This window comes from Coccomyxa subellipsoidea (genome assembly GCF_000258705.1).
Source record: "Coccomyxa subellipsoidea C-169, whole genome shotgun sequence".
NCBI classification, from domain to species: Eukaryota; Viridiplantae; Chlorophyta; class Trebouxiophyceae; family Coccomyxaceae; genus Coccomyxa; species Coccomyxa subellipsoidea.
This window is the reverse complement of record NW_005178032.1, coordinates 28972-50386: the sequence shown is the minus strand read 5'-3', so window position 1 is coordinate 50386 and position 21415 is coordinate 28972. Positions and strand designations below refer to the sequence as shown.

Below are 21415 nucleotides of genomic sequence, written 5' to 3'. Positions count from 1 at the left end.
ATTATTCTTGAGCTGCCTGGCACAGGAGGGCTGGTTGAGTTCCTCTGGGCGCTTGTTCTCCAGAGGAGCAGACACTGTGGAAGTGGCATTTGACAAATTTTGGATTGATGTTGGCTCAACATCTCTCAGACCCACCTTCCTGGAAGGTAGACTGCTGCTCCCCTTGCTTTCCTGTGCCAAGGTTTCTCATGCTGAAGACGGCTTGTGGAAGTACTGCTGGAAAGTGGCCTTAAAAGCTATAGGCAGACAAGGACAGTACACGCACCTTCAGTAAAGAGGGCTTGCAGTTGCGAAGGAGAGCTTGCAGAGTATGGTTGTTCTTTAATCATTAACAATCCATCGTGACGTTGATCTGCAGGTTCAGCAGGAGTGAAGGGAGCAGTAGACACAGTAGTGAACAGTGTTGGGCGATTGGCGTTTTTCCCTCAATTTGCAGTGTTTCCTGTGAAATACCTTGACAGTGACTTGGCTGTATTCAGCTTCCCTCCCCTTAATGGCAGTCTCATAGCAGTGCGCAAAGTGCAGTAGGTGAATTTTGCCCTTAGAATGTACATATGTGCACACATGTGCTGATAATGTTGTCAGCTCAGGTACTCGGTCACTTTTAAGTTGGAATCCACGGGTACCAAGAAGTCTATTCAAATTGGAGCGTCTAACAGAGCCTCTAGAAAAGATCTTCTAGACTTTCAGCGCACCTGGGCAAAGCAGACTTAGACAGGTCCTCCTGGGATGTGCTCTGGCATGCATGTGGCTGCTTACTGCCAGTGATCTCAGCAAGGCTCATGCGGCTCAGTTGCACATCTGCATAAGCTGCGATCGCAGCTTGTCGCGACAGCTTACCAGGCTGTACTGTAGTATCCTGGACCCGCATCGGCATGGAAGCACTGCCAAGTGTTTGAAGGTTGCACACCAATGCTGGATCTCAGAATCCTGCATGCGCATGCGCTGACCTGCGCGGAGTCAACCACTACTGTCACACGTTGTGGGAATGCATATATTTCGGAGCCAAGCGCGTGTACCCACTGCTGGCATAGATCTTCTAAGTACACACGAGATTGTCACCTAGAATGTTGCTGCATTTTGGGGCCTGCATCTCTCTTCCTTGTAGCATGAGCCAAAACAGGCGAAAGCAAGAAGCCAACAGAGCAAGAACAGGGCAAAAGGGCATTCTCAATGCGTGCAAAGCCTGTTCAGTGATCCGGAGATTCGTTTGGATCGCCTTGGACTCGTTATAAAACCATTGTTGGTAAATCGTTATTCTGGCACAGGGCAATCTCTCTGGTGAGATGTTCAGAGTGGCCTAGACTTGACCAGCCATCAGTAATACAGCGCCAAACCTAGTAATTATTCATCGTAATTAGCATCACCACCAGGAAGCATGTTTAGAAATCAGGTATGTCTCCTCTTCAATCACTTCATCTGGTCTCTTAGTTGCACTTGCCTTCCGCACTATCACGAGACAGACTCCGTATCAAGAGATCAAAGTAAATCTACAGCGCCAGCCTTATTCGATCCACGTGATGTCTTGTTCTTGCGAACACCCGTTGCCTCATTGATGTGTGACTTGCGTTGCAGTATGATCAAGATGTTGTCACGTGGAGTCCGCAAGGCCGCATCCATCAGATTGAGTATGCAATGGAAGCAGTCAAGCAAGGTTCAGCTGTTGTCGGACTGAAGGTGAGTCCGCCTGTCTTGTCTTTTTGTTGCACCATCAGCATCAGCAAACTGGAAGGAGTAACTGCTATGTCTTCCTGTCTGGTGTGTGCAAATCTTCAATTTGGTATCAATGTATTCTGTGTTTCATTCCAGAGCACCACGCATGTCGTCCTGGCATCCATTAAGAGGACATCAGCAGAGCTGGGAGCTTTCCAGAGGAAGATCTTCAAGATTGACGACCACCTTGGCATCGGCGTCTCGGGGCTCATATCAGACGGCAGGAGCATCAGCAGATTCTTGCGAAACGAATGCCTGTCACACAGGTGCAGCCTTCCCCAGTGGTACACCAAGCCACTCTTGATCATCTGCAGGGCTATGAAACCACAGACCAGGACTGCTTTGTCAGCTTTGAGTTTGCACCTTGTTCTTAAGAGTTACTGGTGCATATCACTGACTACATGCATCGAGTAGCATGCGTCGAGCAAGCACTAGCGCTGACATGTACATGAGAACCCTTGTGAAGCAGGCAGATTTATGTGCTCGCAGGTTTGTGTTTGAGCAGCCGATCCAGGTGGCGAGGCTGGTGCGCGACCTGGCGGACCGCGCGCAGGTGGCGACTCAACGCAGCTGGAAGCGGCCCTACGGCGTCGGCGTGCTGGCGGCAGGCCACGACAAGACTGGCGCGCACCTGTTCTACAACTGCCCCTCCGGCGCCTACTACGACTACAAGGCCATGGCCATCGGCGCGCGCTCGCAGGTGCGGTGGTGTCCGCATGCATTGGATATCTTTACAGCAGGTCGGCAGAACTCAAACCAATGGTCATAGGGCATACACGCAGGGCGTCTGCAGCCATGTCTGCGGGGCTTACAAAATTGTGCAGCCTGGTATAGGTTTGCGTCTCATCGCATAACAAGTATGAAAACCTCATGCACGGACGCTAAATGGAGACGCTGGGAAAGGGTGTGCTTTGTGGCTGCCTATGGGTGTGCATCGTAGTGATGTGAGGAGCATGCGGTGCCCCGTCGCAAGTGCGCTCGATTGTTGTGTGAGGCCGCCGGATGAGACCGAATAGAATGCTGTTGCCCTGGAAGTCTGCCGAAGGAAGATCCCCTCTGACCGCGTTGAAGGGGTCTACTTTACGAATTGCTGGCCATGAGTGCAACAGCATGTCTCTGATGAGAAATATTTCAACAGAATGTCTGCAGTCTCACATGTGGAGGTGCATTGGGGGAGAACGCGGCAGCAGTCCGAGGCAGGCCACCATCCTGGGTGCTTTGAGGGAGTAGATGCTAAAGCACTGTTGGGTCTGTACAGGCGGCGAAGACATACTTGGAGCGCAACTTTGAGGAATTTGCCGGCGCCGACGTGGACGCCCTGCTACAGCACAGCCTCAAGGTGCAGACCTCGTCGCTATCCTCTTGCGCTGCATGTCTATCGTAGGCACTAAGATGTGAAGCTTACCTGCAGCTGTGGCTCCTAAGATTATCTGGCAGCCATATGCCTTACTTCTGGTAGGAAAAACGTGTAATAATAATGATAAAAATAATGCCTTGAGAGACAGCCAATGCCGCTTTGGCCTCGAGAGCTTGCCTTGCTCAGAGTTCGTGTAAGCTTGGAGTCTTAAGTTCTTGGGTCCGGGTCAGACAGATTGAGTTGAGCGGTGACAAGGCAGTCGTCCTTGTTCAGAACCCGCAAATATTTCTCCTTGAGGCTCAATTGGAGAGTCTGAAGGTTCTTTTATGTTGGTCAGGCGCTCAGCGCAAGCGTGACAGGGAACGGACTGAGCGCAGACAACACAGGCTTGCTTTGTTCAAATGTTGGCAAGTCTCCATCCTAATCCTAGCTTGAATTTGAAGTCCTTGTGTGCCGTGTCAGGCGCTGAGCGCGAGTGTGACGGAGGGCAGCAGATTTAAATTTGCAAGAATATTGAGTGTCTTGTGTGCGGGTCAGGCGCTGAGCGCGAGTGTGACGGAGGATGAGCTGAGCGCGGACAACACGGCGGTGGCGCTGGTGGGCGAGGGGACGGCCTTCACCATCCTGGAGGGCGACGCTCTCAAGCCATACCTGGCCGCGCTCAAGGCCGACGACGACGCGCCGCCGCCAGGTGCCCCACAGCTGCCTCCCTATATTGCAAATTGTTGCACGCTTTTCCTGCCAATAGGCAAGGTGTCACTGCAGACAAGCCGCAGTGAAAGGCTGCCACAATCCTTCCCCTTGTTGGACTCGCCGGTTCCAAGCAAGACCCAATCAACTGTGGGCACGTTGCTCTTTATTTAAACCGGCCCCCGCCAGCCGGGGCCAATTGTATTACATGTGTCAGGGTATAGGGTGTTGGAGGGAAATTCAGGGGCGCAAAAACTGTAATTGGGCAATGGGACACTGGGAAGGCCGATGACGACGCGCCGCCACCAAGTACATCGCAGCTGCCTCCCTGCTTTTACACTTCATACTGTTTGCAGGGTGTGAGATCTCCTGCTGTTGCAACGTGAAGAAGTGAAGGATGTAGTGCTTTTTATGGGCTTCTCAAACAAAAGCATAGCCACCGACAGCTGTCTTAGAGAGCCCTCAGTTGGCTGTACTTGACAGGTTGAAAGTGGTGGGCAGAGCATTCTTGGTGTCACCAATCTAGTGGTATAGTTTACACCTATCTAAAATGGCCATGCTTTGTTTTTGCATTGATGTCTGATGCTGCTGTTGCAGGTGAGGGCGAGATGGCAGAGGCGGCAGATGCCGCCGCGCCGGCAGAGGCAGCTGCACCGGAAGACGGCGCGCCCCCGGCCGAGGGCCCGGCCCCGATGGAAGACTGAATATCTTCTAACTGAGCTTGAAGTTCAAACTTTGAAAGAATCCTGAGTAGGCTTCCTATCAGTGAATGAATCACCGCTCTAGTGCACTCACGTGAAACATAGCAGGACTTGCAGCTCCGCTCTTGATGACATGTGACTTCCAGGGCCTTGTGCCCCAGTTGTATGAGGGCAGTTCCGGAGGATCCTGTAACTGCATACAGTAGGATCTTGGCAACCTGTGTTACAGTATTATGCAGTGACCTCTGCAAGCGTGTGCTGAGCATTTCATGGCATTCAGCTGAGATGGTGCATTGATCATGATGGGACAAATCTCAAGTGCGGACCGGCGAAGTCTATCTAAGGACCATGTTCTACATGCATGGGAAGCAGCGCATTTTGGTGTGCATAGGCATGGCATGAATACTACTGGTTCCTGCACGTTGCATGCCGAAGATCACTAGGCTCTACCACCACCCTTATTGCCATACAATTTTATGATACAACCTGTGCAATCGACACGTGTACTGCGACAACTCACGCAGGCAACGCAACACGGCCCATCTCTTGCACCGAGACTCCCTCTCGACAGTACATAGCTTCCTGAACTGGCGCAGCAGCCGGTCCGCTAGCGTCCAACCAATTGCATGCTACCTCCCTAACGCCGTTCTCAGCCTGCAGCTGCACATGAAATGTTAAAGACCAGGTCGCAATTGAAGGTGCTGTGAATCATGTACATGTTGCTCACCATGCAAAAAGATATCCTGATGGCTTGAGCAGCCCAACTTCTTTGATGACACGATCCATTCATACTGGGACTTTGACTAAGCCAGTGCAACACTGCCAACAGACGCAAAGACCCAATGCGCACAGGCACTCTTAGTGTCACTGTTACATCCTACAGTGTTTGAGGGGTTACTGGAGTTTACTCACCTTCTTCTGCATGCTCCTCCGCCGCGCGGCCATGCGCTTCAAGAAGGGGTGAGAAATAAGTTCTGCTGCAGTTGCGCGCTCAGACTGCGGCACTAACTGATGCATCAAAAAATCCTGGCAGTCGGCCGGCAGGCGGAAGTTGCTGAGAAAAGCCAGGGGCGACCACTTTTCATACCGGTACTGCAGCGCCCGCCTATAGCCGGCCTGCAGAAAAGATTATGCTGTCAGGCCCCATTTGATTTCAGGTCCCACTAGACGTTCCACGGGCAGCAGTGCTTGTTATGCGCGGCTCATATGGGTCCATTTCAAATTTGCAGCAGCCCCATCAATCTAATTCTTAGCCAGCAGACTTGCATGCTTTTGCAATGCAATCACCCTGATGGCGGTTTAGAAGATAATACAACTTTGGCATGTTATCTTTGTGTTTTTCCCTGACATTGTGACATCCTGCTGAGGCTTACCAGGTGTGCATCCACCCTCTGACGCTCCAAAAGACCCTCATACCAGGGCGGGGGCTCAAACAAGAATTGCGCAAATAACTCCTGCCATGCACAGAAGTTCAGTCAGATTCACATGCCAACATGCGTGTTGAAGTTTGAATGTACTTTGGAAGATTATCCAACAATATTCTTTTCTCTGATGCTGTGCAGAATGAACATGCATGCGCTGCTTTGCCGTATCACGTGGGGGGAGAAGAATCTATTTGCTCAAAGCGAAAATTGAATAATTATGTATGCGGTGAGGTAATCGCACCTGACGCAGCGCTGACCTCAGCAGAATGGTGAGCATGACACCATTGGCGTACACATCAGCACTGTGTGGATTGACAGCCGTAGATATCTTCTGCTTCAACAGCAGCTGCCACCGGTTTTCTAGCAGCTCTGGGCTCAGAAATGTCTCTGTGCCTCTGTAGTAATACTGCGGCTCACCTGCAGAATTTTAAATATAAGTCAATCAAGAAAGCTGTTGTACAGAACTTCTGCGGCAGAAGAGTATAATTTTGCCAAAGCCCCCGCACAGGAAGTCCCCTCCTGCTTAGAGGGAATGAGTGCATAAGAAGCCATCCAGTCAGTGCTTAGTGCTTGTTCAAAGGTCGGCATCAACAGAGGTTGGGAGTTCTGAGTGGCTAAAGGCGACGGACCTCTGCAGATGCGAGCAAAGCCAAAATCGATCGGCTTGCAGAGAACGTTGCCGCCCGGTTGCCTGTGCAGCACAAGGTTGGCCGGCTTCCAATCGCAGTGCGCAAGGCCTGCCTCATGCAAATCCGCCAACGCCTGCAAACCCAGCTTCACCCCCTAATGAAATGTCTTGTCACACGCAGACCCATAAGAATTTTGTGGTATGAGGATGGGCAATGACAGACTGCCTACAAGACCAAGGAGCCTCAGGTGGCTCCCAGCAGGTCAATAGAATATAAAAATATGAAATCATCATCATGATATCAACCTAATATTACCATGACAACCTCATTTTCAGGCCTGCTTGGGGGAAATTCCAGGTAAGTCCATGCACAGATCCGCAGGTGACCACACTGGAGCTTCAAGCTCCACAAGTTGTGGGTGGTTCCAGCTTGCAATGACAGGCAGTTGTGTGAACCTGCCTTTTTGTGTTCGTTTTGGTTTTCTGTTGCTTTTTAAGGTTTTTCTTTGTTATATATCCTACACCCCATTAGAAGGGTGTTTTTTTACCAAGTGTTGAGGGTTAACCTGCATGGTGGGGTAGGCCACATCGCAGGCAAAAATCTCCAGCAGGTCATCCCCCCTGTTCTGGCGCAGGACATCGACCATGTCTTCCACAGTGTGCCCCTCCTCAAAGCTGCACAGACACAGCGAAGACTCACTTCACCAAACATTGCTTCCCTTCAGTGTTTCACACTCCTCCGAGATTTCTGCATGCCAGTTGCTTTGGGGACGGAGAGCAAAAGGGAAGGGGAAGACCCAGCAACTAGGCTGAGACCCTTCCTGCTAGTGGGGGATGAAGCCGCCGAGGTTACCTAAAGATATATCCTTTCCTTCAAACTGCCGCTGTCTTTGCTGCAGCCTGGGCAATGCTTGTGCACAAGAAGTTTCAAAGTGAGACCTTTGCCGCAATCCTCTCAGAGGCTTTGAGGTTTACCCAGGCTACAGATTCTCAAAATCATACACGTGTTGCTGGACATACCTAGATCCTAGATTTCTAGGAGCCGAAAAATATATTTTAATAGGAGCCGAAAAATATATTTAATGAAAATAATACACGGATCACAGGTAGGGCCATATCTGCATGGGGCTTGGGGATCATAGCAGCAGGCAGCTCACCTCATGACAATCACTGCCCACTTACAATGCTTGGCATCTGTAAAGCATAAAAGAGTCTCTTCGGCTAGCTGCAAGCCCCCAGGCAAGCCCCGCTGCCACTGCAGCATCTGCAGCTCGTGCTGCGCTTGAGCCAAGCCCCTTGCGGTGTTGACCTTCATGTATTTGGCGCACCAACGTCCGAATTGACCGCCACTTCTGCGCACGCTGCAGCACAGAGCACCTTTCCCCTTGACATCTGGTCTAGCAATGGTGATGGAAATCAAGATTTCCACAGTTCGAGTGCACTATGCCCTCCTTTTGAGACCGTTTCCATGGTGAAATGGACACAGCGCACGTGTTTTGCCAGGTGCTTATGAGCCAGTCTTCAGCCAGAATAAGCCACTGGCATCAGTCTTGCAAGGTGGGAAGCATCGCACTGTTCAACACGGCCGTAGGTGCCGATTCCAATCAAGCCCTTATGGTGGCGCATCTGCTCATGATTCTTCGAGAAAAGCGTCGGCTCTGTCTTTGAAGAGCTGCTCTCCTCACCGTGTGGGCCTTCGGGCTCTGCCTGTAGCACAGAACGAACAACTCCTCTCTATTACATTGGCACCCCTGGGTATTAGGCTAGGGTGAAGGACAACAGTGGTAAGCACTGTGGCGGATCCTTTCTTTGGGGAGCAATACAAGGCCATTCATTGACACGTTGAAAATAACAAACCGAATTTAATTTGGTGCTGGAACGGTGACTTACGGGGTCAAAGTGATCCGGCAACTGGGTGCAAGAGCTGCCACTGGTATCCCCATCTATGGCGAAATTCTCTGAGACCTCACCCTGCAATGCAAGGTGCCGCCTGTTATGACCACCCTTGTCCAAAGTGCACTCTTTTTGTAGACTGGCGATTGGTGTCATCGAAACAACTGAAGAGTGAACGCACGGGTGTGGTGTGTACCTGATGGATCTGACCTCCTGATGAATCTGGGAAACGTAGGCTTGTGGTCGGTCTGTCATTAAACAACAACGGTGCCAGATCCTTCTTCTCGGTGGCGGCGGGCGTGTCATACTCAGTCGTAGAGACACTTCTGATTGTGCCGCAGTCGAGGAAGGCGGACAAAACCCACGCCATATGATCCGGCTTCGACGAATATAGAAAGATAAAGTTGATGTATTATTCTGCATATCAAATAATGGTACTTCTGAGAACTACCAGGCTCGCCATCGCAGCAGATGATCTGTCTTGAGGTAGATTCGAGGCTCAGCAGTTGCCTATTGAGGATCACGGAAGCTATGCGAAGCTGAAGCATCTTCTGGCAATGATTCTTCCCGAGAAAGAGCCAACTTGGCGAGATGTGAATACCCGGCCAAGGAAAGTGCAACTGTGAAGCTACTTTGCTTTCCTTGAGCTGAAGCTCGTCAGAGGCAGAACAGCTTCCGTTTGCATGGCAGCTGCACGTGAGCTAAATTTGGCCCCGTGCTGACGCTGGCAAACGGTTCCTGGCCACTCGAGATTTGCAACAGGAAAGTATTGAACTCAAGTGCATCCAAAACAACCTGAAGAGATAAGCGTCTTTAGATCATCACAATGCAAGGAAACGCTGTGTCGACGAGTTCTGTTGGTTCGCTCAGCTCCTCTTGCTTTTCCAGATCACAGCCACGTTGCAGCGCTTTCAGACCCATCTCGAAAGTGCCAGCACCGCGCAGAAGATGTAATTTACAAGTCAGAGCAGAGGGTAAGCGTCTGTCTCTACTCTTTCATGCAGTCGTTGTCGAACCTGGCAACAAGCAGGGGAATTTGTTGTGCCGATCTTCTTCTAATTTTCAACAATTGATTCGGTGAATACAAAAGAAAGTGAACTGTCATGTTGCAGGGTTGCTATAGTCATAGATTATGGTCTGACTTGGGTTGTTCAATTTATTTACCTCCACTGTCAACATGAGAACAGTCCTGTTTGTTGCAGAGGGTGGCCAAGGAGATGACGCTTTTGACAAGCGACTGGCAGCCCTTAAATCTGCTAAGAAACAGGTACCGTATGGGAAGAGCAGACGAGAAGAGGAGAGTGCAGCAGGTGAGGCGCACCATCCACTAGTCAGCATTGTCTTGGTGCCACTGAATAAGTGAAGCAAGAGCAGCTATTACGTGTTTGTCTTTCACTGGTGAGAGATACACTGGGTGCACGCCCACCCGCTATGTTGGTTTTTTGTGCCATAAAGCTTGCACACGGGAATAAGGGGGACAGCAGCATGAGAATTGGAGATGGTCTGGCAACCTAACACGTGCAGCGCATATTATTGCTAACGTAGCATTGGGGATGCAGCGCGTACGGCTAAGGAGCTGCAATATGACTTCAGGGAGCTATATTGTAGTCAGCCATGACTGAGCGATGATCTGGCGCACATGCAGAGGCGCAGCCGAGGGGACCGAAGACGTACGACTTCAGGGATGAGAAGGTGTTCTGGGAGGGACCCCCGCACCGGGGGGACCTGGCAATAAACATCGCGCTGGGCACCACGCTGCTGTGGCTGCCTCTCACATTTGCGGCGCTCGGCCGTGGCATCTTCGTCAACTACCGCTTCACCGACAGGCGGATCACAGTCAGCACGTCCGCACCCTGGAAAAGTGCGCTTCATTCTCCATGCTCCTTGCACATTTCCTCAATTCCATATGAAGCATCAGCACTCTGTTGTGTGTGTCAGCGCGCCAGGGGCGTAGATTTGCTGGTTGCACTGGACCGGTGTCGCTGTTGGCAGAAGTTTCTGCCGCATGCAGTAGACACGTGTGCCAGTCTCTATCCTCAGGATGCTGAGGGCAGATCTCAAATTTATCTTGAGCGCTAATATTAGATGTCCTCTTGGGAGGCACTACAGGCAGATTGCCGTAGTCACCTCCTGACCAGCTGTGACTGATGCATGTGCGTGCGCGCAGCCGAGTCGCTGGATGCGGCGTACCAGGAGGTGAAGGACGTGAAGACTGTCGGGCGGGGGCTGGGCTTCTGGGGAGACATGGTGGTCACGCTGCGCAACGGCGACAAAATCGAGCTCAGATCTCTGCCCAAGTGAGTGACATAGTCAAGCGCGTCACCTACTGTAGTTCTCTTTGGGTCCGCCTGGTCTTGAATGCAATCGTTGCTTTGCAGTGATAACACGGCAACCTTGATCAGGATGCACTCGAGTACACTGACATGTTGCAGCGTCTCAGATATGCGCCCAATTGTCCGCAAAATCACGTACCAGGTCAGCACATCATGACTTGTCTTGTTATTCATTTCTGCAGGTTCTTGGAGCTGCGGGACTACATTCTGAAGCGCCGTGAGGAGCTCAGAGCGGATGGGTCCTCCGCGCAGGCCAAGAGCACTGCAAAAGGTTTCGCCTGAGTTTGAGAGCAGTGCAGCTGCATCAGAAATGACCACCGACAAACCATGCTAATCAGGATGCACATTTGTTTGAAAGAAGAGATGCAAAGGAGTGGGCTGGTGATTGGTTTAATCTGAGAGACACAGCAATTACCGGCACAGTCTTGGGCATTGTCATGAAGCAATGGCTTTAAACATGTCACTGCAATGGTGATGTGTGGGGTCCTTGAACTCCAGGTAGCCTTGAAAAGGCCATGATAGGCAGAGTTGTCTGGAGATACATCTCAGGAGCCAATGAGCTCGCCTGGGGCGAAAACCTGACCTGGACTCTTCAGGGAACCCACCAGCAATGCAGGTTTTTCACTGGCAGGGCGTCTGCAATGTAGGACTGCTCGCTTGATGATGGGCAAAATTAAACGAGTCCGAGAAACGAATACAAAGCGCCAAGCTTTTGCAAGTCATGCATGACCAAGATGACCAAGATCTAGATGTCCAATGTTGAGAAGCACTGTGTTGGGCTACACGCTACTCTAGTGTAGGTACACGCTACACGTACACGCACTGTACTCTAGCGTAGGAATTTTCTGGCCGAATACACGCATTCCACACGCAAACTCCTATTTATGGGGGTTTGGAGCACTTCTAGGGCACCAAACATGGGTAAGATGTCATGGTAGGCGTTCCCAAGCCTGGAGAGCTCATTTGAGCATGCTTGGGTGTTAAGAATTATAGATTTTCCCCACCAATGGCTCTTGACTAGACAGGGTGGAGCCGAGGAGGATACCCTCTATAATTCCCCCTCATCTAAAAGAAGCATTCATGCACACTGTAAATGGCCCTATAGCATTGTAAGGCTTCCCACAGCATGTTGAAAGGGTTGGTGATCCTTCTACAATGAATTTGGCGGGTTTTGTGCTATTTTTGACGGTTTCTGAGTGATTACGTAATCGGGCACGTGACCCAAGCATACACGCACGTGTACAGCACGTGTAGACATTATGGCAGTTAACGCGCACGTGTTTGCGTGTGAGATTTCCTGACCAGGCGTGTAGCCCATCTATCCGATACCCAAATGTTAAACTTTGAGGCGAGATGACTTCCAGTGCGCTTGAAAAGTTCCCTTGGAATTGCAGATGGTGTGATGCATGCAGCTGTAGTGCCATGACACCAGTGGTGGCATCTGATACCACACTGTCATAATTGCCTGTACAGCTAATTGAAGTTTTCACCACAGACTGCATCTAATACTGCACCAATACTGCAACTACTTACAGCCAGGACGCTGCCTCTGGGCCTGTATCGTTTTCCGACATGCGCATATGCACTTCTCAGTATTCCCACATGAACTTTACATCTCGTGCAAACTCTGCATTCACTTCTTGCGCCGAGCAAGCACAATGAGCACTGTGCATGTCTGGCTACTACAGCAAGTCAAGAACGATCTGAACATCTTAGCACATGCAATTGCAAGCTGGTCAACATTCAATGTTGGACTTTCCAAACAGTACATCCTTGCCAGACTCTGGTTTCTCTACAACAGCGCAGTGCGCAGCCATCAAGGCATGAACACCATATGAAGGACGGGGCATTCGTTGAACGAGCAAAATTCAGCGTGCTCAATGCAGGCAAGGCCTTCAAGGTTCAACCGCTGGAAGCATGCAGCGGTCCAGGTTGAGCTGAACCCATCATATTATTGGCCTGCACAGCCCGCCTGCTTGCTCCAGAAAGCAGTTCACGCTGCCGCACTTTATTCTACTGGCAGCACTGATTGCTGGGAGAATAGAAGGCCAAGTTTAGTAGTAACTGCTGCCACTGCTGCTGATACTACCAAAATTGGATTAGGGTGCCACACTTCTCTTTCGCTGCCGCTGTGAGGCCTCTTGACTCATGGAGCACGTGGAGCACGTCTGCCAGCTGCTGAAACACCGTGTGCCCCTCACCGCAGCTACCTGCCATCCTCAGGCTGTGCTGTTGCTACTTGAAGCCTGAAGACGCTATGGACTTGAGGCTTGGGTGGCGGGCGATTGAACAGCTGGTGCACGCACAATTGCATCAGCGAGATTGCTTGCAAGGTGCCAGAAATAACATCTCTGTGATTAACAGCTGAAGGTGTTGAAGGGCATTGCCCACATACACCTAGGTAGTACTGTAGCAGACAGTCTGAGGCATCGTCATTAGGCATGTCAGCAATCAGCCAAGTATTGCAGAGACTACCTTGGCAAACGTGTTCTTCAATCATTTCGTGTGCTGCTCTGGGCTAGCGTCCACGAACTCCTTCACATGCTGGCGCACCTTCTGGAAGGTGCCCACCTCCTCCTCTCCGCCCCGTTGGACACGACCTCCCTTCTTCTCCTCACTACCGCCACTCATGATGCTGTGTTGACAATGTTCTTCGCGAGTTTTTGCGCGTTATACAATGTGTAAGATGTGTTACACATCAGAAACGTGATGGTTACGTGAGGGCGATGGTCCCAGATGAGGACGAGAATCAGCGGAATTCTCCAGAGAAGAATCTTGAGAAACTCAATAAGTATTTCGACGGCTACTTGGTCACCCATCCCTTGCTTTGGGCGCTGTGACAAGGCATTTTCTGGTCTTCTAGATGGGGAAAACTCTCCTTGTCTGCCTGGTCATTCTACTGGCCAGCGCTAGCACCATTCTCGGGAGGGTGAGTGATACTGTCATGTTAGTATTCGTCTTCACTTCAAGCTGTCTCTTCACAAAACCGCTGCAATGACTGTGGGGGTGTGCCGAGGATTGCTGTCCACTATTGCTTAGTCACAGACAGCAACCTTGGCAGCGTCTTCTTCGACCACTTTAATGAATAATTCCTGACGTGTTGCAGGAACTTTTGGCGCAGCCTACATGCCCGCCTCCTGGATTCAGTTCCGCTAAACCTTTCGACTTGACGTCGTACATTTCCGCTCCCTGGTACGTTCAGAAGCAGGTAAGCACACCTCGAGAAGACTTGCTATCGTTTACCGATGGCCTACGATGGGTTTTGAAGACAATTCGCTCATTCGACAGTGCCTAGGTGAGCATTCGCTGCAGTAATATTTACCAAGATGGTACGTGTACCGCTTACAGTTTCCCCTGAATATGTTCTGACTCTTGTTAATCGACAGGTGACGACCACTTACACGCCTGAGAATTTCCTCTATTGTGTGCGGGCGAACTACATACCGATTGCCGGGCCTGGAGATCTTTCGGTGCGTCCCTGCAGACACCTCTTATAGTGGTCCGAAACATTTGATAAAGCCAGTGAAGTCTTCTTCAGACACGTTGCAAACAATGGCATGTTTGGTGTCTGTGCAGAAGGGCGTGTATGTGAACAACTACTCCAACAAGGACCGGGTGAATGGGCTTGCTGCCACCACCAGCAAGGCACAGTGAGCACCCCCTTCCCCCTTTCACTTCACTAATAGCTGAACCTGCTGAAAGCCATGCAAAGATATTTTCAAATGTGCTGTGCTTGTTCTTGCGCCATTGCCTCTGCCTGAAATTGGTCAGTCAAAAGATCAGCGGTGTCCTTATTAAGCTTATCGATGAAACTTCTACCGATTTATTCCATTCTAACGAGTTGTCTGTGCGTGACACAGGGGCGGCTTTCAGTTGTATGCGACGGTGCCGGATGATGCAGTTCCCTCACAGCTGCAGGTGATTGCAGACTTTTTGGTTCTGCTCTCTGCCATCTGCTCAAATGCTTCCTTGCATTGTGCATGACATGCTCACACATGAAGCTCAGATATCTTAGGAAGAAAGTTCAATTTGTACAGCTTGATCCAGGGCTCAGCTTCTACTCACTGCTGCAGGTTGGCCCGTACTTGGGTGACAATGGAGTGACCACGGCAGTTTCTAGCGCCTCTGCAAAGATGAGCGGCGAGGCGGCCAACTACTGGGTGGTTGCCACTGACTCATCCTCAGCCGACCCAAAGTTCGAAGGTGCTGCACAGACTGCTCAGTCATGCCACCATGATAATATCTCTCACTTTCTGCCAATCTTCTATACCAGATCATAAAGCTGCCATCACCAGCCTTACTTCTCAGCGTCCATCTTGGGGCTTGGGTCCAAGATCCAGCATTTGGATGCCAGTTTGGGCCCCATATACGTGCAGTGGTGACCCCAAATAAATGCTTTAGGCATGAGAAGACTTAGAAGAGGCACTACTTTCACTGCCTGACTGCCTTGGATATGCTTCGCATCATGAGATTTGCCATCACCGCCTTACCGGCTGCAAATTCCATTGCGTAGCTGATTCATCATGAGACTTGTACTGACCGGCCAGCTAATGTGTGTCTTCGCTCGGCTGATCTGTCATGATATTTCTCGGCTTATTGGTCATGAGATTTGTCATGACTGCCCTCCAGGCTACGAGTGGGCCATAATCACCACAGGACCACCCACGATACCGAGCGGCAACGGCTGCCGCACCGGCAGCGCGGACGGCGGCATCGCTGATGTGGCGCAGCGCGGATTCTGGTGGTTCACGCGCAAGCAGGTCGCAACCGCCGAGACCCTGGAAGCACTGCGCGCCAAATCTCTGGTGCGCTGACTGTGCTTTGACTGACTTGCAGAGCTCGACACTCGATTTATGGCGATGTGATGAGATGAGGCTATTCATCCAGCTCATGTCATCTGCAGCATTCTCTCGGCAGTTGATATGGATGGTGGAGTGAAAGAGACATCGCTATCATCAAGGCTGTTGAACAGGAGGCTTGCACAGCTCTGTAGGGTGCATGCAATTAGACAGTGCGCTCTGGGACCTTGCTGCCATTGAAGGATGCCTTCGGTCAAGGCAGCACCTGAAGAACCTGGCATGTTGTGCGTGGAGTGACTAGCATGGTGACTAGCATGGAGTGATTTGCCGTTGCAGGAGTTGGGCCTTGATCTTGGAGTGCTCCAGGACGTTCAGCAGGCGGGCTGTGACTACAGCGGTGCCCCCTGAACAGGGGTGAATCATAGTTGCACCATACGGATTCGGCCATTCGGCATACGGTGAATATTTGGTCGTATATTCGGTGTTTTGGGCCAAAATAGGCCGTTTTTGACCGGATTCCGTATATTTTAATACCGTGTGACCGTATATTCGGCCGTATATACGGTCCCCAAAAAGTGTTCTGACCGAATGGTGCAACTATGGGGTGAATGAAAGCTTGGTAGTTTTTCACATCCCCCTGGCCTGATGAGAGGACGCCAGGCAGCTGTACCTGGCTGCAGAAGGTGTCTTTGAGGGCGCTGATGTGGGAGCGATCACCCGGATGTGATATTCATACATTTAAGTGTTGAAGTAATCAAGTAGAACGTGAATAAAGTTTCAAATTTTCACTGTTAAAGACGTCTGAAGCAAGATATGGTGCTGAGTTCAGCTTTGAAGCTTGCTTGTTCCAGCACTGGAGAAGCTTGCTTGTTCCAGCACTGGAAAAATTTTGCATTTTTAGTTGACGGAACTCAGATCTGCCACTAGTGCAGATGCTGACAAACCTGGCACACCACTTTCTGTGATGTGCTGGAAGGAATTTCTGAACTGGAAGAGAGTTTTGATATACATCACAGAATTTTTTGGAAGTGACACATTGTTCCGCATGTATATACTATAGGTGAGTGGGCATTTATGAAGTACATAGGATTGAGGTCCAGGCTTGTACTGCCAAGGCTGCTTGCCTGGATACTCTGCAGATTGGGCTGCGCCAGAAACATATTTTGTAACAATGCGTCTTACATGACTGTAGATGGACATAATAAAGTTCACATGCTCTCTCGCTAGACAGCGTTCATCTGATAGGCACTGTAACATTCCCATGCATATTTGACTGTCCCTAACGGAAAGCTGCCGATAGCATCAGGGAGCATTTAGCACGTTCTTCCTGTGTACAGCAGAACAAAAAAAAACAATAATCTGTAGACAGAGTCAGCATGGACAACTGTAGGTTTCCCCTCCTGCCTACTAAGACTACAGGGTGCACACAATCGTGGCGAAAGAATAGCAGAATCTTGACTAATGTACAAGGATGCATTGGATGTCTTGACTCTGCAATTTTTTCTTCTCATCACATACTTTTGCAATCATTGAATTAGCTGGCAATGCCCTGCATGCCAGCCTGTGCACTGCGCAGCAAAAGAGCCACTCCACGCGCCAAGTCCTGAAAATCAACAATGCAGACACCTCAGCAAAAAGGGCCACATCCATTTTTAGGGCCAAATCCAGTTTTGAGCAGGTCGAGAATGAGGCAGAGTCTCTCCTTGTTCCCCTACACCTATATCCTCTTGCAATGAGAGTCATCAATGCTGAATGAAACAGAGAGGAGAAGCAATGTGCAACAGTATCTTTTCCATGGCTTTTAGTAAAACACTCCACTTTAGCAGCTAAAGTGTCAGCTGCTAAAGGCAATTGGAAGGATGTATGCATGTGTTTGTTTTGAAGCAAATTTGAAAGCAAAAAAAATGAAACACTGCTCATCAAGGAGAAAGTGCACAGCTCACCTGGTTGTAGCCGACATAGGCCAGGATTGCATATCCAACCATGGCCATGCGGGCGTTCAGCAGCTCTGCGCGCTGGCTGAACTTGATGGGACCAAGGCTGATGCCCTCCTTCGGCCTGCCAAACGTCCTGTGGCATGCACGTCATCAAGGTCAGGAATCAGCATAATCTTTGCGTTTGCACTGCACATAGACATCATCACATCACTAATACCTTTTACAGAAATGTGAGTTGAGATGTTGTAGCAGTAGTAGCATGGATGAAGACAGAATGCAGGACGCTGATTACCCTTCAGACACGCAGTGCAGTTGTGCTAAGTTAGTCTACTTTTGACAATACGCAGTTTATGGCTGCCTGACTGTGGTGATTAAGATATACTCACTGGTTTAGGAGTCCTCCAGTGACAACGAGGCCGTATGCGAGCAGGTAGGCGAAAGGCAGCGCGTTGAGCTGGCCCCACACACTGATGCCTGTGCGTGCCTGGGTGATGGCGCCCAGAGTGAAGCCAATCACTGCTCCCCACAGAAATATGGCTCAGCATTATTGTTGTCCGTGCGCTGAGAATAGTGCAGTGGATATCCTCAACTTGATAGACAAGGCAAGAATGACAAGGTCCAAGGGGTACAAGGGCACAGAAGTGAGCTGAGACGCACTGGCAAGGCGGCCATTCAGCAGCTCAGCAGGGCGCCAGACCAGAACCTGCATGCAAAGCACAATGATCAGTAAAGCGGTCTTGCTCCAAATGCCGGGGGTACAAGCGAACCATGCGCATGGCATTTGACGGCACAAACAGTAGAAGCAATTAGTTTTCACCACTACCAGAACACTACTTTTCATCGGATAGTTGCTCAATCGCACAATGCACTTTGTGCCCTTGATTGAGGGCGCAAGCTTCTTTACTTTGTTCAGGAGTTGGAGGCTCTCACCTGGTAGTCCTCTGCGATTGCGCGCTGCACATCGGCCCAGCCGCGGATGCGGATATTGTGACTTGGGTTCTGCACAGCAAAATATGCATCTCACTGCTATTGCATGGGTTCATTTTTCTAGAGGACCCCACAGATCCAATTGAGCTGCAAAACCACATGCATCCACCCCCGTCTCATCCTCAGCGGGGGTGTCAAAAGACCCCTTACATAATTGGAGCCGTCCTAGCAAGAAAAACAGAATTTAGACAGGGATTGCAAGGCTACAAAGTGCAGCATATGGCACACCTGAACGAGGAAAAGGTACAGCTGTGACAGCGCCTTCTGCTGCTCTGCAGGCAGGTCCTGAATGACCTCGTTAAGCTTTGCAGTGCTCATCTCATTGATCGACTCCACGGGAGTGTCCTTGGTTGCTGTGTTGCCCTGATATATTGGAAACAGGCAATGTCATTTGCAGATATCGGCTCAGAGAGGAATGGTCATCTGCTCTTATACCACACATGACCATGTATGGTTCTGCATTCTGCGCATATAGGTAATGGTAGATTTCTCATAGCCATTTCTCAGCAACTGATGGGGACTTCGTCGAGGATTGCGCAGCAGCTACCTTGTCATCGGACGCTCTGATAGCCGGCAAGACCGTCCTGCCGCGCGATCTGTATGGCGCTGGAAGCGACCTCAGTCCCGACAATTGTCGACCTGAGAACTGAGCGTGCCTGTCCGTGCGTCCAAAAGCGCCCGCCGTGGGAAGAGCAATCATATTTGCAGTCATTGCCTTGTCCTTGAAGTAGCGGTGATGGAGTCAAAAGGTGTTCGTATAGTACTGATTCGTCAACTGAATTTTATAGAGGTTTTAGTGAGAACCAGCAGGTGCAGCAAGCTCTAAACGAGGGCGGCCTAAAGGATTGCGACGGTTTCATATTCATATCGCAAGGAGAAGCTGGAAATCGACGTGGCCGCTCGTGGGAGCAGCTCTCGAGTGTGGGGAAGCTATGCGAGTGGAGGTGTACTCTAGGATGCAAACCCGCCAAGAAGGCCCATCAGGATCAGTATTCAAACCTTTGAAGCAATCGAAGCCAATTGAATCGAAACAACACGGTGCACCTGGATGTGCTCGTCATTAATCTGTGAAACGGGGAAGTTATGGCTGAAGTAGAACAGTAGAAGAGAGCTCTATTATAGCATCCGCTTTGGACACCTTCAGGCATATGGCAATGATACTCTGCAATGTGTCGCGTCACTTCTTGAAGCAGGGTTATCCGCGTCTCTCGAATGGGGTGCAGATGTTCTGCCAGGACATCTTGGAGCCTTACTACCACGATGATGTGCAGCGAGGTCTCAGAAGTGGTGCCATGTCTCAGCAGACCATTCCTGTGTACATTACGGAGACATCACAGCTGCATCCGCCCTCGAAAGCAGCGGTCAACAGCTCGCCCGTCCAGCTCCATTCTGTGAGGGCAGGGTCAGCACTCACTATGGACAGTCAGGGGAATGCAGTCTCATCAAAAACAACCCCAAGCCTAGGTAGTGCTGCTGGGGACAGTATCAACAAAAGTAATAGTGCAGGCATTGCCGCTGAGGAACCCCTGAGAAGGCAGAACAAAAATCCGAGGCGCAACAGACTGATCAGCAAAATCCTGAGAGCTGACTTGGCCTCGGAGGCAGCGGCAGTGCGCATGTTTGCAGTACAAAGCAAAGCTGGGGGCCAAAGACCAGACCTCCAGTACTTCCAGGCAAGTAGCTCATCAAAGCTGCTCATAGATTGCAGAGTAGCCCATGCCAACCAAGACTGAACCTTGCACTTGCAACGATACAGCGGGAAGGAATTCTTTGAAAGGACTGTCTCAGGATATGCACAGGGATCACATTGCAGAAAAAATTTCTTTGGACAGACAGGAGTGTTCTTATGAAACTTACAGGAAACAGAGAAGGAGCTGCTGGAGCAGTTGAAGCAGATGGCGGTGCAGTACCGCACGCGCCCCTCGCTCATGTCGCCGTTAGTCAGTGCCAGCGGCGCAGCGCTGGGCGCGTTCAGTGCCGTGCTGCCGCGGGGACTCAGCGATGCCGTCAAAGGTACTGATTTTACCATTATAATATCAGATGGACGTCCTACACGTATTCATGAATCACAGATTGTGAGGAAAGGGGCAAGAATACTTGCAACTGTGCGTACAGACAACATTATAAGAGAGGAAGGAGTTGTCAGCGAGGCCTTCCTCTCCTATATAACCCCTGAGCACACGTTACACAACCCCTCAATGTAGGGACATGTTGCAAAACCACCGCAACTGTGTCTCCTCCTGCAAAGACCAGCTTCAGGGCCAGCTGTGTTGTCTGTTGGGTGTATTCCGGTATTCCGGATATACTGATCTTGGTGTGAACCCTGGCTCCATACTACTGCAGGGGGTGTGGCGGATGCGCTGAATGAGCAGTACAATGACCAGCTTCGCGAGCTGCGCGCATCCGGAGCGGCCGACACAGAAGCCGCAGCACCGCTGCGAGAGGCGCTGCGCGCTCTGCGCGATCAGCCGCGCTGCGCCGGCTCTGTCAAGGCAGGCGCCCTTGTTGAGCTGCCATTTCCAGAATGCCACATGCCGATTACGGGGCGTGCATGCGCATGGCACTCCTTGCGGCTAGCCTGTCGCAATATCTAGGAGTTTGCCCCGAAAAGCTTCGTGATGCTGCAGACAAGAAAGACAATCACACAGTCCAGTTAGTAGCACGTGGAGCTGCATGCAATCTCATCTGAAAGTTGTGACCCACCTTGTACTGAAGCTGCAGGTCTCCGCTTGTGATGCTCTCTGGCGCGGCTCTGTTCCCCTTGGAGAACCATCTGTGCGCGCTGTCATTGCAATCTGTTTGACTGGACTCCGCTGTGCAATTTTGCAGGTGCCTGGTTTGGCAGAGCTGCAGCGGCCCAAGGATCTGACATTAGAGGAGGGCGTGGCAGGTCTGGTGAAGTTGGGGTTCAGTGGCCTGATGAGCCTTAGTGCGCGTCTTTGATTTGAACGCC

The 21415-nt window shown here is 50.7% G+C and overlaps 6 protein-coding genes across 6 annotated transcripts; 4 read left to right on the top strand and 2 right to left on the bottom strand.

Moving 5' to 3' along the window:
• The first annotated feature begins 1184 nt into the window (after positions 1-1184).
• COCSUDRAFT_66672 (20S proteasome alpha subunit F) lies at positions 1185-4671 on the top strand. The gene is made up of 7 exons (XM_005646226.1): positions 1185-1393; positions 1576-1677; positions 1810-1979; positions 2203-2413; positions 2972-3052; positions 3608-3761; positions 4358-4671. Exons 1-7 carry the CDS (start codon positions 1379-1381, stop codon positions 4462-4464), a joined length of 840 nt encoding a protein of 279 aa, XP_005646283.1. The 5' UTR covers positions 1185-1378; the 3' UTR covers positions 4465-4671.
• A 306-nt stretch (positions 4672-4977) lies between these two features.
• Positions 4978-7777, bottom strand: COCSUDRAFT_42801 (kinase-like protein; the record flags this gene model as incomplete). The annotated part of the gene is made up of 7 exons (XM_005646225.1): positions 4978-5115; positions 5374-5577; positions 5835-5915; positions 6127-6302; positions 6515-6647; positions 7080-7188; positions 7671-7777. The coding sequence occupies 7 exons, from the start codon at positions 7775-7777 to the stop codon at positions 4978-4980; spliced, it is 948 nt and encodes a 315-aa protein (XP_005646282.1).
• Positions 7778-10092: 2315 nt separating this feature from the next.
• On the top strand, positions 10093-10707 carry COCSUDRAFT_16953 (hypothetical protein; the record flags this gene model as incomplete). The annotated part of the gene is made up of 2 exons (XM_005646224.1): positions 10093-10267; positions 10574-10707. Coding segments are annotated over 2 exons (309 nt in total), but the record flags the coding sequence as incomplete, so codon positions are not given.
• Positions 10708-13517: 2810 nt separating this feature from the next.
• Positions 13518-16718, top strand: COCSUDRAFT_53846 (hypothetical protein). The gene is made up of 8 exons (XM_005646223.1): positions 13518-13668; positions 13846-13947; positions 14126-14209; positions 14316-14389; positions 14600-14657; positions 14813-14942; positions 15369-15544; positions 15875-16718. The coding sequence occupies exons 1-8, from the start codon at positions 13603-13605 to the stop codon at positions 15944-15946; spliced, it is 762 nt and encodes a 253-aa protein (XP_005646280.1). The 5' UTR covers positions 13518-13602; the 3' UTR covers positions 15947-16718.
• Positions 16719-17072: 354 nt separating this feature from the next.
• COCSUDRAFT_56188 (hypothetical protein) lies at positions 17073-18780 on the bottom strand (the record flags this gene model as incomplete). The annotated part of the gene is made up of 6 exons (XM_005646222.1): positions 17073-17087; positions 17482-17608; positions 17862-17991; positions 18133-18178; positions 18406-18474; positions 18691-18780. 6 exons carry the CDS (start codon positions 18778-18780, stop codon positions 17073-17075), a joined length of 477 nt encoding a protein of 158 aa, XP_005646279.1.
• Positions 18781-19610: 830 nt separating this feature from the next.
• Positions 19611-21405, top strand: COCSUDRAFT_37106 (hypothetical protein; the record flags this gene model as incomplete). Its single annotated transcript, XM_005646221.1, has 4 exons — positions 19611-20139; positions 20329-20475; positions 20806-20954; positions 21292-21405. The coding sequence occupies 4 exons, from the start codon at positions 19611-19613 to the stop codon at positions 21403-21405; spliced, it is 939 nt and encodes a 312-aa protein (XP_005646278.1).
• Between the last annotated feature and the right edge of the window lie 10 nt (positions 21406-21415).